Below are 13,539 nucleotides of genomic sequence, written 5' to 3' on the forward strand. Positions count from 1 at the left end.
TTTAATCCGCAGAAACACATTTTATCTAGAACTAAAGATATAATTTTTCATAATGAGTTGAAAATTATGTTAATTTATTACAGAGCCCACTTCATTGCAGGATTAGCTAGTGACCAACAGTAATTTAACATACGGAGAGGACTTTTAGAAGACATTTTCTGCAGACCTAAATTCGGAAGCATTTAGCGAAGCATATACACGCCAATAATTGATACAGTACACTGCAGAAATATTAACATAAATCTGTAATCAGAGTCTATCAACATTATGATAAAATTACGCGGGAAACTTCTTTGACCAGTTACTACATCTTCAGGTTACCGCAGTTATTTAACTGTGTTTGTTACTCCCCGTGCTGTCAGGCAAGACAACTTGTTTTTCTTGCTCGGAAGACGACTCGAATCTTGCTTCTTGGCCTCAGGACAATGTTCGAAACAAGCTGAAGCTTATCTCGAGGATCCAGAGATATCCAGTCGTACCTATCAGTCAATAAGATAGGAAACCAAAGAAATTAAACTGATTTTATGCTTTTTTAAAAGTCATTTGCTTTTTTTTTTTGTACGGAGAATGAAAAAGCTGTAGGTGTGCAATAGGACGATAATTTTAAAAGAGAAATGGTTGCTCTACAATTAACGACAGTGCGCTCTTTCATTTATTATGAAGCTCAGACAACGAATCACCTGGCGAGAAGATGGCAGAGTGTAATCTTTTCCTCTAGAAGTGCAAAGCGCTGGCCGATGCAGTTCCGCGGGCCGGCCGAAAATGGTACAAACGTGAATGGCTTTCGACTTGCTGCATCGGCCCCAAAGCGCTCGGGTATAAACTCCTCGGGGCATGGAAAGACGGTCGGGTCGCGGTGGAGTCCAAATAAATCGACGCTGACATTCGTCCCACGTGGAACTGTTTTACCTGGAAGATGTTCACACTAATGTTACAATATCGAATGCCTGCTAAGTTGTATTTTAACGGAATGCCAAAGTCAAGGCAGCTTAACGATTATTAATTAAAAACTAAAAATGAAGGATAGTTAAAAATGTATTATATAATAATAATAGTATGGGTTCGCATATTAATGCACCATTAAGTTCATAAACGTTATAGAATCTTTTTTTTTGTGTTTTAGGTCCATTACTTAATCCATTAATTACTACTTAAGACGGTCGGCCTCTTCTACAAACAAAGTGTATCTACACCCAAAATTTAGTAAACAAAGATATCACCCATTGCACTATCAACGATACAAAGTTTTCAAGACAGGCTACCTCATAGCCTATCCTTAATCTCCATTAGCTTATATGTAGACTGCATACATTAGGCCCTTTTTTGTTTTATCGTTAGATAAACTCTAGATGAGGCAGCATCTTACAGGGTGAGAGAGATAGTCCTAGTAGTAACTCATTTCAAGAAAATTCGAGAATAGGAACACACTATTACAGGTAAGCGAGGAACGGGATTTTGCGATTGAGCTAGTACTTTCGAAATTAGGCGGCTCAGCTAATTCCATATTTTATAATATTTTTAAGAGAAGCGATTCGAAACCTTGTGATTTTACTTCAGCTAGGACGAACACATTACTAAAAAAATTTGAGTAATTAAAGACCAAGTAGTGATTTTTTGCCAAGCTGTAAATGCCGTACTTCACTTTCACACATGAATATATTATTTCTGAGTCACAGTCATTTAAAAAATGCGTGCCCTATATTGGCAATATAGTTTTCAAGATATGCGTACCGTCAATTCTAATATAGCACCAACGATTCTTTATGTAACTGGAAAATCAAATTAAATTCTTTGTGACTTTTTCAACATCATGCATATATATTTCAATGAACGAACTCGTTCAGAACTAATATCATCTGTGTCCAGGTTCTCTTCTTGGAACCTTCTGCTGCCGCTTTTGGTGGACTCCGGGACGTAAGTAAATTAAGGAGATGGCATAGATGAAGGCAACTAGTATTGTTACCCTTCGAAAATGAACATATCAGCCTTGCGGCAAACGTTTTCACTCTGGCATTTCTCTAACCAAATGCAGCTGTAACATTATGTCGGAAAGGCTTTTTGGGACCCGTTCACTGTTTTGTTATGCTCTCCAGGTTCGCCGTTTCTCTCAGAAGCTTTGGATGCTCCGCTTCTCTATTAGTAATAACTCAACGTGTGAAACCACGAATCGTTGAAAATGTAGAGCAAAACTTCTTACCAGAATCGGTTAACTGATATATAAGGTCATTCCAGTGGTAAAGATTCTAGAAGCTTTTCTAGCTAACATGCGCCCTGGAAATACCTTTGATCAGAATTGATGCGTTGGCAGCAAATCTTCGTTCTTACGACTGTTTCGTAAAGTATATTGAGGACAAGGGTAGGTATAAAAGATACAAAGACTTTCACGATGGTGCAATTGGTAAGTATGCACGCGTGCTTATTTACAACCGATAGCAAATTCGTCCAAAATGCGAAAGTGAAATGCCGGTGTCAGAAATTTTCTTTTAATTCCCTAGTGATTTTCTGTTGCCGGCAAACGGCATTGTCCAAGTCTTGGAACTATAAAATCACAGGCAAATGCCTTTCTAAGATTTGTTTGATGAGTGAGAGTCTTTTCGCGCTAAATGCGATCATTTTCGCTAACTGGGAAGGCACGATACTTTGGTTGGTTCCTTTTTAGGACTCGTATGAATACCATTTCCTGGATGGTGTCGCAAAAATGCATTCCACATGGTACTCCAGTCTGCTCAGATGTACGGAAAAGACTTCAGTAAAGCTCTAACTAGCGGGCCAGTAGGATATGCTTAAGCCATCCTGGAAATTCTTTCAATAACTAATAGATTTGGTTAAAGCGATAAACCACAAACAGGAACCTGACTAATACAATCGTTATAATGACGATGTAACTATGGAAAGATTGTATTGCCAGCATGAGTAATTCTAACAGCACGCAAGATATCATGAATTTGGTTGTTAGGTGCCTGAGTATTAATCCAAATAGCGAGAACTGACGCTTATCAGCGATTGAGTTGAAGTCTGCGGACCTTTGCTTTATGGAAGCCAACTCCAGTACACAACATCTTGGTTTGCAAACAAAAGGAATCAGTATTTTGTCATGAACATATATAGTAAACCGTATCGAAATTTAAACTTAGCGTATTCGTACGTACGAAGAATCCAATGAGTTTGACGGCTCCACCTGTTAGCTAGGTTTACTGTAAATAATTTTTCCAACGATGATGGATACTTAAGACAACCGCATGAGAGACAATCACAGTGTGCAAGCCTTTTATACATTCCGGGTACTTGCTTACTTTTCAGTCGAGTCATATTTTACAATAACAGAGTGATGAAGCACGGCTGTCGTGCATACAACTCCGTAAGTACATGTCGCGACGAATGAAGGGACAGAGAGCTATTACTGATCTTTCTCAACTTTCATACATACTAATAGACCAATTGCTTTATTCATCTATTCTCCAAAAAGAAAGGACCCATGGGAACTCTTCGCCTTTCGAGCGCAGAAAGCGGCTGCAAAAGGTGACTAGTTAAACAGCAACTGCCTTTCTTCTCCGTGGTCTGCTTCCGTTTTTCCATAGTGGTAGTTGCTACAACAAACTGGCAACGGCGAACCTCCTTACTTCGTTTTAACATGTGTCAATGGGACTAAAAATAAATAATAATAATAATGGTTAGTGGGAAGTCCAAACTGTTGTTTTGGCAAACTGCAATTGTGGGAACGATTTATGCGAGCACGAACAGGGCTACTTTGTTGATAACTAAGTTCATTATGTCGGTAATTTCCAATAGCGATTACAAAATCATATACCTGTACAAAAGGTCAAATAGCCACGAAGAAACATGTTTTAATGTAATTGAATCATCTTCATAGTTTCTCATGGTCGAAAAATGGGACACCGTTTATTCACCTCACGTCATTAGGCGTCGCAACTTAGATTCGCTTTCTAATATTCTAGTCTCTGTCAAAGCGACTAGCTGCATTAATTGTATGTCTGAAGGTAAAAAGAAAAAAAAATCTTACTTCATCTTTCATTTTTTTTTTTTTTTGATAGAAATACGAGGTATACCTTTTAAATTGCATGCATAAAGAGAACAGTATTTTCTCATGAATTTCATATCTAGACAACAAGTAAAACATCTCATGAGGTTAAAAAATTGGCGCTGTTTTGCTTCTATCCATCCTGACAAGTCAACAAATTTTCGGCAAAACCGTCGTTTTGGCATGCTACAACAAGTGTAAGAATGATTCCATATATAAATTATAGGTGGCCACAATTCGAGCAATATAAAATTAAATGTAATCGCTTTCTACATTTACTGAACTATACGATTAATTTTAGCTGAACTGAATAAGCCTTGAGTGTTAAATTTACGTTACTTAAGAACGCCAGTTGTCAGGAGCATGGAATATAAAAAATTTAAGCACGCAAGCCCTTCACTTACATATTTTTTTTGTTGCTCCAGAATAGAAGACCAACAAGTTCACATGTTGTGTCCCTTTGTAAAGCAAAAGAAATGACGAGGCTTTAGGAAAAAGCTTGTAAACGACCTTTTAGGAATCCTAAAGAATTTATACTCTGAAGGGCCTTAAAGGCATAAACTAGCAGAGACGGAAAGGAAATTGAAAAACTGATCTCGAATCGTTTTTGATGCAGTTCCATACTCGTTAGGAAACATTTGCACGAAGTCGTAAGAAAGCTGTTTGAGCTTGCCGTGGTCGTACGGGACCAGAACTTTGACAGAATTCTTTATAGGTTGTGCAGAACGCCGGTTCCCGATTCACGCTAACCAAAAAGTCGTTTGACATATCAGGTTGAAAGGTAACCAAAAATGTAATCGTAGTGGTCGAAAACCAGCAATTTTTACTAGATGTCTTTAGAGTTATATACTTACGCAGAATTGAGTCTACACGGATCGGTATAGTAGTTTAACAAAAGTAAATACGCTAGAATTGCTAAAATGACTTCATTCAGACTTGAGATAAACCGTTATAAAGATAAGTAAAATTTCGCAGAAAATTCGCTATGTTCTACAATTTTATTACGATAAAGTACAAATGCTGGCTAGGTTCATAAAAAAATTACGCTGTTTACGGCCAAGATGCGTCACTGCAATACGCGGCCCAAGGATTATTCTGTCGCTCTCGTCATGCAGTATTCGATGTGAAAGGTGTTCTTCGGAGTTCTCGACCAGTCACAAAAAAAGTTCATGAAATAATCGCGAAAACTGAGAAAGAAAGCATTTTTCGGAAGCTGGCTGCAAAAAGGCTCGATCTTTGGGCCCCACACGAATTGACGCAAAAAAAAACACCTATTTGAATTTGTCTCTAAAAACCTCCAGAAACGCTACGAAATCGAATCATTTTAAAGCAGTTGATCACAAGTCAGAAAAGGCGTCGTCTTCCATCATGATAATGCCAGACCTACTCAACAGAGACTGGGGCCTGGGATTAAAAATTTTAATGCATCCGCCGTACAATTTTAATCTTGCACTATCCAGCTATCATCTGTTTCGGTCTCTGCAAAACCCCCTTAATGCTATTAATTTCCTGTGGATGGAGGAATGCAAGAATTACTTGTAATATTTTTTTTCGCTCAGAAACTACATAATTTCTACATTGATAGGATTACGCTATTATAAGACAAATGACAGAATGTCATTAAGCAGAACAGTTTAATAAATGTTATTTTAATACCCGAAAAATTTTTGCTTTGGTTTTAACTTGAAACGGCAGATACGTTTTCCATAGTCGAATATTTAGGTTTCAACTTCATATTTTCCATATTTACCAAATTCAACTCGTGTAAGTTGAATAAGTTCAAATTATTCCAGACCTATAAAAAAAAATAAGAAAGATATCAGATTCTAACAGAAAAAAACCGCAGCAGCAGAATTAGCACACACACAGATTTTTTCATCCTCTAAATTCTCTACTGTGTTCGTCGATTTCATAGTGGCACTCGAAGGAGCACCAAAACACCTGCACTTGTTGAGGCTCTCCGATAGAGGGATTCCCTTATCCGTCTCATCGTCTCTATTTTGCGAGAAAGTCATTTCACGCTACGAAATAGCGTAGCGGAACTGAACTTTTTCAGCAGGTTCTATTTTTAACATGCTCATTTTATAAATGCATGTTTATTGTTTATATACAAGGTACCTATTAGACTTGAAAATAGAGGGTGTATTTAACTTTTTAAGGGGTACTCTAGGTAAAATCCAATTGATCAGTTAAAAACATAGTAAAACTGTAAGTAAGTGATAAACGTTTTGTTTTCTTATAACCGAACCCTTTTTTTTAAGTCAGCTGTTATTTGTAATGGTTTAAATTTATATTTCGGCTTTGTCGCGTAAAACTGATCCCATTACAGGTTATCTTGTCGTACTAAGAATCTAACTAAACAAATTGTCTGCAAAAAGTTTATTAAAACACCTTTTAGAAAAATTGATACAGAAGCTTTAAATGACTCGTTAATACGAGTCATTGATCAATGGAATCTTTTCTTACTCAAAGGATTTATTTAGCGTCACCCAGAACCCATAATTGATCAAAATCTAATAGCCATACACTTTTTAAATCTTAGACATGTTTCTATAGAAAAACTGAGGAAATACTGGAACAAGAAATTGGAATAATTTTAGTCAGTATTATAGTTCGTTAATATAATAGGCCTGTTAAAAAAAAAAAAAAAAGTAGTTAATTTCATTACACCAGTGAAACAATACATACACCTAAGTCAACGTTTGATAAACCATACCGTCAATTTGCATATCGTCATCGAGGACTCTCCCAATAGACGGAACAGAAGGGTAGATCCTCTGCGACTCCTTCAGCACCATGTCCATATATTTCAATGAACGCACTTCTTCAGAACTGATATCATTTCTGTCCAGGTTTTTTCCTTCAATTAGTGCATCCACTTCTTGCTGCAGCTTCTGTTGTACATCATGGTGTAAGCCAATCAAGTAGATGGCATAGGTGAGCGCCATGGATGTTGTGTCATGCCCTGCAAACACGAGCGCATCAGCTTCGTAGCGAATGTCTTCCGCTGACATTTCTCCGGCCAGATACAGCTGTAGCATCACATCAAGAAACGCTTTGGGTTTACTAGCAGTTGAGCTTGCTGTTGTGCTCAGTGATTTTGGATTAGAAAGCAATTTCGCCTTGCGATCGTCTATGATCCGGCCCGTGAAGCCATGAACCGAGTCGAGAATCGAGTAAAATTCTTGGCCAGCTTCAGAAAATTGATATATCCAGTCACTCCAGTGTAGAATATTTTGCATACGTAAGATTATTAGCTCGCTGAGCCTACTAATCCCCTGTAAATATTTCTGGCCCGACTGACTCGTCTGGCTATGTATACTGACTCCCATAATCGCGTCGCAGACGATATCGAGAGTCAGGGCTGATATGAATTGTACCAAGTCGTCTTCCCGATCCTTTGTCATGACGCGATTCATAAACACCCTGGCATATTTATTGATAACGGAGCTGAATTCATCCAAAACATGAAAATGAAACGCAGGGACCAAAAGCCTTCGTTTAGCTTTCCAGCGCGTGCCCGCTGTTAGCAAAATGCTTCCGCTAAGCCATGGAGCCATAAAGTCATAACCGAAACCTTTCCTGAGGTTTCTTGGATGAGTGAGAATTTTTTCAACATGATCAGCCTGAAGTAGGAGCAGACGCGGTTCACCAGCGAGATACGAAACTACCGCACCTTTATTTTTCAGCAACCACATAAATGTCATGCCTTGGAGCATGTCGTTCAGATACACTCCGTACGGTATCCCGGTCCCCTTACAACTATTAAGTATGCTGTAGTGAAAGCAAAGATGTCGGATAAGTGGGATAGGCTCAAACCATCCTGGAAATTCTTTCAAGAAACGGTAAGTTTTATTTCGCCGATAACGCAGAAATGCAAACCCTATTACAATGGCAACTGCAAATGTAATGGCGGTTGTAAAAAAGATTCGAGAGACCAACGTAAGAAGCGTCGTTGATTGAGGTAGCATCATTTTGGAAATTCACACACAACAGAAGCCGAGTTGAACCGTGTTATCCCTTGGCAGACTACCAACACAGATTTACGTGTTCTATTTCTCACTGAAATAGAGTGTTGTTGTACTATGAATTCTAACTGTCCGTTGCCTACGGATTCTTCCAACAGATAGTGTTCCTCTTTTTAGTTTTCCCTAATACCGTACAGACGTTCGTAGAAGGTTGACAACGCTTAGATATGGGTATTCGCCCATATAAGATTACTTTGTAACAACAAACATTTACAAGATTGCAAGTTCATACCAACTATTACGTGTGTATTTTTAGATATAAACCCGGAAAAAATATATATATATTAAAACAAAACTAAGTTGATAGCTGGCTACTTAGCATGACTAAAATTGATGCTCCGATATAAATATGTATATATTTTTTCGAAAAGGCCTTTCCGTTTATAACAGCTTACATCGGTTATCATACAAGTTATTAATAATAATTGATTAATTAGCAATGCGTATTTTACCTACAAAAAAAAAAAAAGGAGAAACGCTTATTTTTAACTAGTTCCCGAACCGCTTTGTATACATGTTTACAGTCTCTTGATTGAGTTCCGTTCTTTAAGCGTAAACCGTGCGAAAACAGACGCGTTTTTCATTAATCGAGGCTGAACGGACGAAATTGATTCCGAAATAAGGCTTGCATTAACCGAACTGTTTAGAAATAATTCCAAATCTGTTTGAATTGGTACAGATTGTATTTTCTTATTTTTTTTTTTGGTTTTCGTTTTTTTTTTCACTTAAGGCCTAGGACCTTTTTATGACGGTGACGCTATCTTAACACTATTGTTAAGCATACAGAGTCGCACCAGTGCTTACCTGCATAAACCTTGCTAGTCTCAGTAGCAGCATTTATACATCACTATGACCGCTGACTCGATAAATTCATTAATATAGATCGAGCACTAAAAATCGATTACCATGTGCTCTGTGTTTTTATAAAACTTTAATGTTCGCTTTGTACGCTCAAGTTCCTTGTAAATTCAGTTTGGAGATTCACTGACCACAGTATCCTTTGTAAGCTATCCATGCAAGTACAGTTGGTGATTAAATGTAACGAATAATTAGAATGACTGCAGTACCGAGAAATATTTTTTAGTACGATGTACTGTTACAATATACCATGGTAAAGATAATTTCAATACTTGACGATCGAAGTCGCGGGATTTTATTAGACCGATCTCCTTAGGTCCACGAGATTTTAAGCTTGATGATTTCGATGCTTTTCATGCGCGTTTCTGGTATTTAGCCTGTATGGCAACTGTGAAGTATATTTTAAGATTTGAAGAATTATTTCTTTCCATATAACATTTAAACAACTTAAATGGGTAACTAGAGTGTCGTATAGTTTCCGGCTTTGGAATCGTTTTAGACCCCGCTACAAGGAAATCATGGGGTGTGCGCGCCCGTTAATCGCATAATCTCCAAATATGATCGACATATAGTAGCACGCATATATACCCAGACAATTTGGAATCAGATTCTACCTGTTGTATAATAGCAGAAATTAGGCAAGAGCCACGTGTATAGCGAGCGAGGTATCCAAATTTTATCACAACCGAAGCTGACTAGCTATTTTTTATTAAGATGCTCTTATCCTATCTGCCTTCAGAGTCTCCAGTTTTCTTAAAGATACCGCACTGATAGACTAGTAGATAAAGTTTCTGGTTTACTCGTGTTGTCGACTTTGGGTTATCCGTATTAAGTCTATATAAAACAACATTCTCAGTGAGTTTTATGATTAATTGAATTCGTAAAATCCGCTCACTGTTTCACTTGGTTTTAGTACGACTATTACACCCCCTACCAGTCACTTATTGAAGAGAATACTTACCTCCTCACGTTTACTAACGTTTACTAATGAATCAGCAACGTAGGTGTGCAGAAAGGAAAAGATATACATATAAAGGTAACGCCCTTTTCCCTTACTCTCACAAGATATTAAAACGTGTTAATTACACTCCTTTTTTTTTAACTTTCTTTCAACTTAATGTGCACGCACAAAGTAAAATGTGGTAGATTGATGAAACTATCTCGTGGTTTTTGTCCATATTGTACTTGAGAGTTATGAATCCTATCACCTGAAACTGATAACGAGACCACTCTCAGACAGAGATTTCTCTTTGAAGATTATAAATGTCATTTGCGAAATTTCTTTATAAAATGGGTCGAATTTCAGTTTGTTTGTCCAATTGACCCGTCTATTTTAGTGGACTGCTTGTACGATTATACTATTAGGATAGGTAGATAGGACCCTGCGTGGTGACAATCGTATGTTGACAGTAACATTTATTTTGGGTTCGTTCAGTTTTACTAACACAGTGACCACTGGCATGCCGTTACCCTCATCATTGATGCAATGGCTATTATTGAAATTATAAGGCGTAAACTAAGATCAGTATAAAATTCTAACAGTCAACATTTTGGTTTTGTCAGACAAAAACGGCGTGAGAGAAAACGTATCTACTATGTGGCTATCGATACAGGCTACTATAGGTACTTAACAGTGAACAGCTGCATATTATTAGGACGACGCGCGCTTTACGCTGCTATGTAAGAACAAAGCCAAGCCAAGTAAAGTTCAACTAAAAGATATTCTGGGTTAAATTAGCACAAAGTATAGAATTTATTTAGTAACCGACCGTTCGAATGGTCGCGAGCGCCAGTACTTAATCTGCACATTTCAGGATTAATAAGGCGGTCTAAGCACTTTAACTTACTTCTGTTACTATTGTTTTACTTTAAATCATTGGACCGAAACGCAAAGGCACTTGTTTCTGGCAGGCAGAATTCGACATAATTCTGTTAGTGGAAAAAGTTTTTTGTTCCGCGCCTATTACCTAAAATTGTCCTGGTGGAAGACATAGGCCAACCTCTTGTACAACCCGCGTTTATCAAGGAATAAACATTTACACTTCTAATATCCCTCTTAATTTTCAGCCATCTAAGAAGACGACGCGTAGTTGATCTATGTAGTCCATGGTTTGTTTGTTTTATTCAACTGCTCAAAAAACTTAACTCTAAAATGCCATTTATTTTATATTTAGACAAAATCATCTTTTTTAAAATATACAAAACGACTTAACCCGATAGTGTTTTAGGTACACTGCCCCACTGGTCGCTAGTTGACGTCGAATAACTTCATACATAATCTGACTTCGTTATCAGTAGTAGTAGTTATACCAGCATCCTTTTTTATTTATAGCTAAAGAACTTCGATAAGATAAGATATGTACGTAGTGATAAATCAATCAAGCAAAATGAATGATCGAAAGACAGGCTATCACGAAGTATTTCAATATGCTACTATAGATCACACTATGAGAGGGAGTATGCGCCATTTAAGCAGTGTTTAGTAACAATAATCACATATTACTGGAGAGAAAGAAGTTAGTAATATTTTTACATTAGCGTATATGTTCATAGCAATGTCAGATTAGAACTTTTTTCGGTTCCAAAACACCATTTACATAAAATTCCCGAAAATACATTTCGAATACTTGGTTATATCGATATATAATCGTTTTTGTCGATGTAAATTGTATCGATACTATATTGATTTATATCGGTCGGATCTGTGGCGGACTTTTGATCATCGGTTGTATTGATTTTTTTAATTGCGTGCGTTATGTTTTTCAGTTAGTACCATAACTATTTTACAGGTATCACTGGTCAATATCTATCGAAGTGTAAAGTGAAAACTGAACTTGAGACTTGAAATCTAATTGATAAGCGGTTTTACATGGGCTTAGAGACTGTGATATATACGGTATATAATCGTCTACATTGCTCCGATGATCACGTTCACCACAATATCCAGAGCTATTTTTTGAATGTTTGTCCATATCAAGACGTCCCATGCATACGGTGCATTTCTAACTTATGTCTATGGTTATGCTATTAACGCTACGGTTGAGCCAAACAGAATAAACAACAACGCTTATCTTGGCTTCCAGAACAGCCTGAATTTTTTCAACAACATAGAAGATTGTACGATCCCGGAAAGCAATCGCTTATGAAATCACATGTCGGTGAAAATCAACAACAGTGTTTCCTGTGTGCCATGCGTCAAGTGACATTTCATTAACGTCCAACGTCTTTTTCAAATTGAATCTCATCGAGTTCGGAATATAATAGGCAGTACAAAAGGCGTTCAATTACATCCTACAATGATTAGCGGTACATGTTGGGTTCATTTAACGAACAAATCAAACTATCAAGCAGGAACAATTTTACGTAGCGTAATTATATGAAGCCTGGCGTTGCAGAGGTCTCGAAAGTGCTATTCACAAGTATTTTAAGGGCGCAAATTTAGGAGGAGAAATGACTGCACCCATTTCCCAGCAAAACGTTTCTTGCTACTGCAAGCCTCGTAGCCCTATCAGCCCACGTAAGCATATTAGTGTGATAAATGAGCTTATACACATAATAAGAGGCTGAATCACTATACAACGAATCGACCTAATCTAGTATTAGTCTGGACCTGTCTTTGAAGCTATTCAACAGCGGGACAGAAATGTCAGCTCGTGTTGAATGGTGAAGAATGTTGCTGAGTTGGGATGACTGAGGCGCCCTGGTATCGCCATTAGTGGTTATGACATGTGACGTGAGACATTGTTTCTCAGCAGTTTCAGTTACCCACCGACGCCAGGAGTAATTCGCAAGGTTTTTAGCCCTCGCGGGCTCCTCGTTCGGATTTTCCTTGACTTGGATACACTGCGTTTTCTCTTTCGCTAGATATCTGTACACCTCTATAACTGCGAGAGGTACCCTCCGATAAAAGAAGGTCACTCACGGGTGTCGCACGAACTCCCCGCGGCTATGCGAGCTTAACAGCTGCATAGCTCCTCCACAATTGGCTTCCCTCAGTATTCCAGTACCTAGACTAGGCCAAATATACGTAAGTTCGAATACACGATGAATGCTTGCTTTCAAAAACGAAATGAGACCTAATCATTCTCCTCAATAGCGAGCTATCTAAAAGTGATAGCAAGCAAAACCGACGATAATACACGCTGGGTGATGGCACGAGCGCTGTATGGGTTCTACACATGAAATAGCAAGACTGCGAAGTGCTGGCCGGCGACATTGCTTTTGCTGACGTCAGTTTTGCAACCTTTCTCGTTAGCTTTTTTACTTAGTATATACTAAGTGCCGGGGGAATTAGGTCCACTCGTTTTCAGCTAGCATTATCGGGACAGGCCGCATACGTGTTTAGGATCGGCACAAGCGTTCGGTCAATACTAAGGTTTCCATATGATGGCTCACTTACCAGGCGGCATATGTGCCACGCCATCACATTCCATATATTAACGAGAGAGATGTTTTATTTCGAAGGCGACTCTGGTTTCTCACTTTTAATTACGAAACTAGGGAACATTTTTATTAGTTAGTTATATTATAGAGCATTATTATCTAGTGTCTTAATTGCTATTGGTTGCGGATATTTCGGTCTTTACAGTACAGTGCGTCGTGTAAAGTGTATAT

At 38.0% G+C, this 13,539-nt stretch overlaps 2 protein-coding genes across 3 annotated transcripts in view; one reads left to right on the plus strand and one right to left on the minus strand.

Annotated features, from left to right (window-relative positions):
* Positions 1-43: 43 nt before the first annotated feature.
* On the minus strand, positions 44-8,162 carry LOC111261338 (cytochrome P450 4V2). Its single transcript, XM_022834757.1, has 3 exons — positions 6,756-8,162; positions 681-909; positions 44-479 (listed from the first exon to the last, which is right to left on the minus strand). Exons 1-3 carry the CDS (start codon positions 8,011-8,013, stop codon positions 359-361), a joined length of 1,608 nt encoding a protein of 535 aa, XP_022690492.1. The 5' UTR covers positions 8,014-8,162; the 3' UTR covers positions 44-358.
* The window catches only part of eas (ethanolamine kinase 1), a 32,910-nt gene continuing 27,130 nt past the window's right edge, over positions 7,760-13,539 (plus strand). Inside the window, exon 1 of one of the 2 annotated variants that reach the window (XM_022834758.2) lies at positions 7,760-7,884. The gene's annotated coding sequence lies outside the window, so the exon portion shown is untranslated. The remainder of the gene's footprint in view (positions 7,885-13,539) is intronic. The other variant, XM_022834759.2, reaches the window with a different exon arrangement.

Source organism: Varroa jacobsoni, unplaced genomic scaffold (assembly GCF_002532875.2).
Source record: "Varroa jacobsoni isolate VJ856 unplaced genomic scaffold, vjacob_1.0 scaffold_547, whole genome shotgun sequence".
In the NCBI taxonomy this organism is placed as follows: Eukaryota; Metazoa; Arthropoda; class Arachnida; order Mesostigmata; family Varroidae; genus Varroa; species Varroa jacobsoni.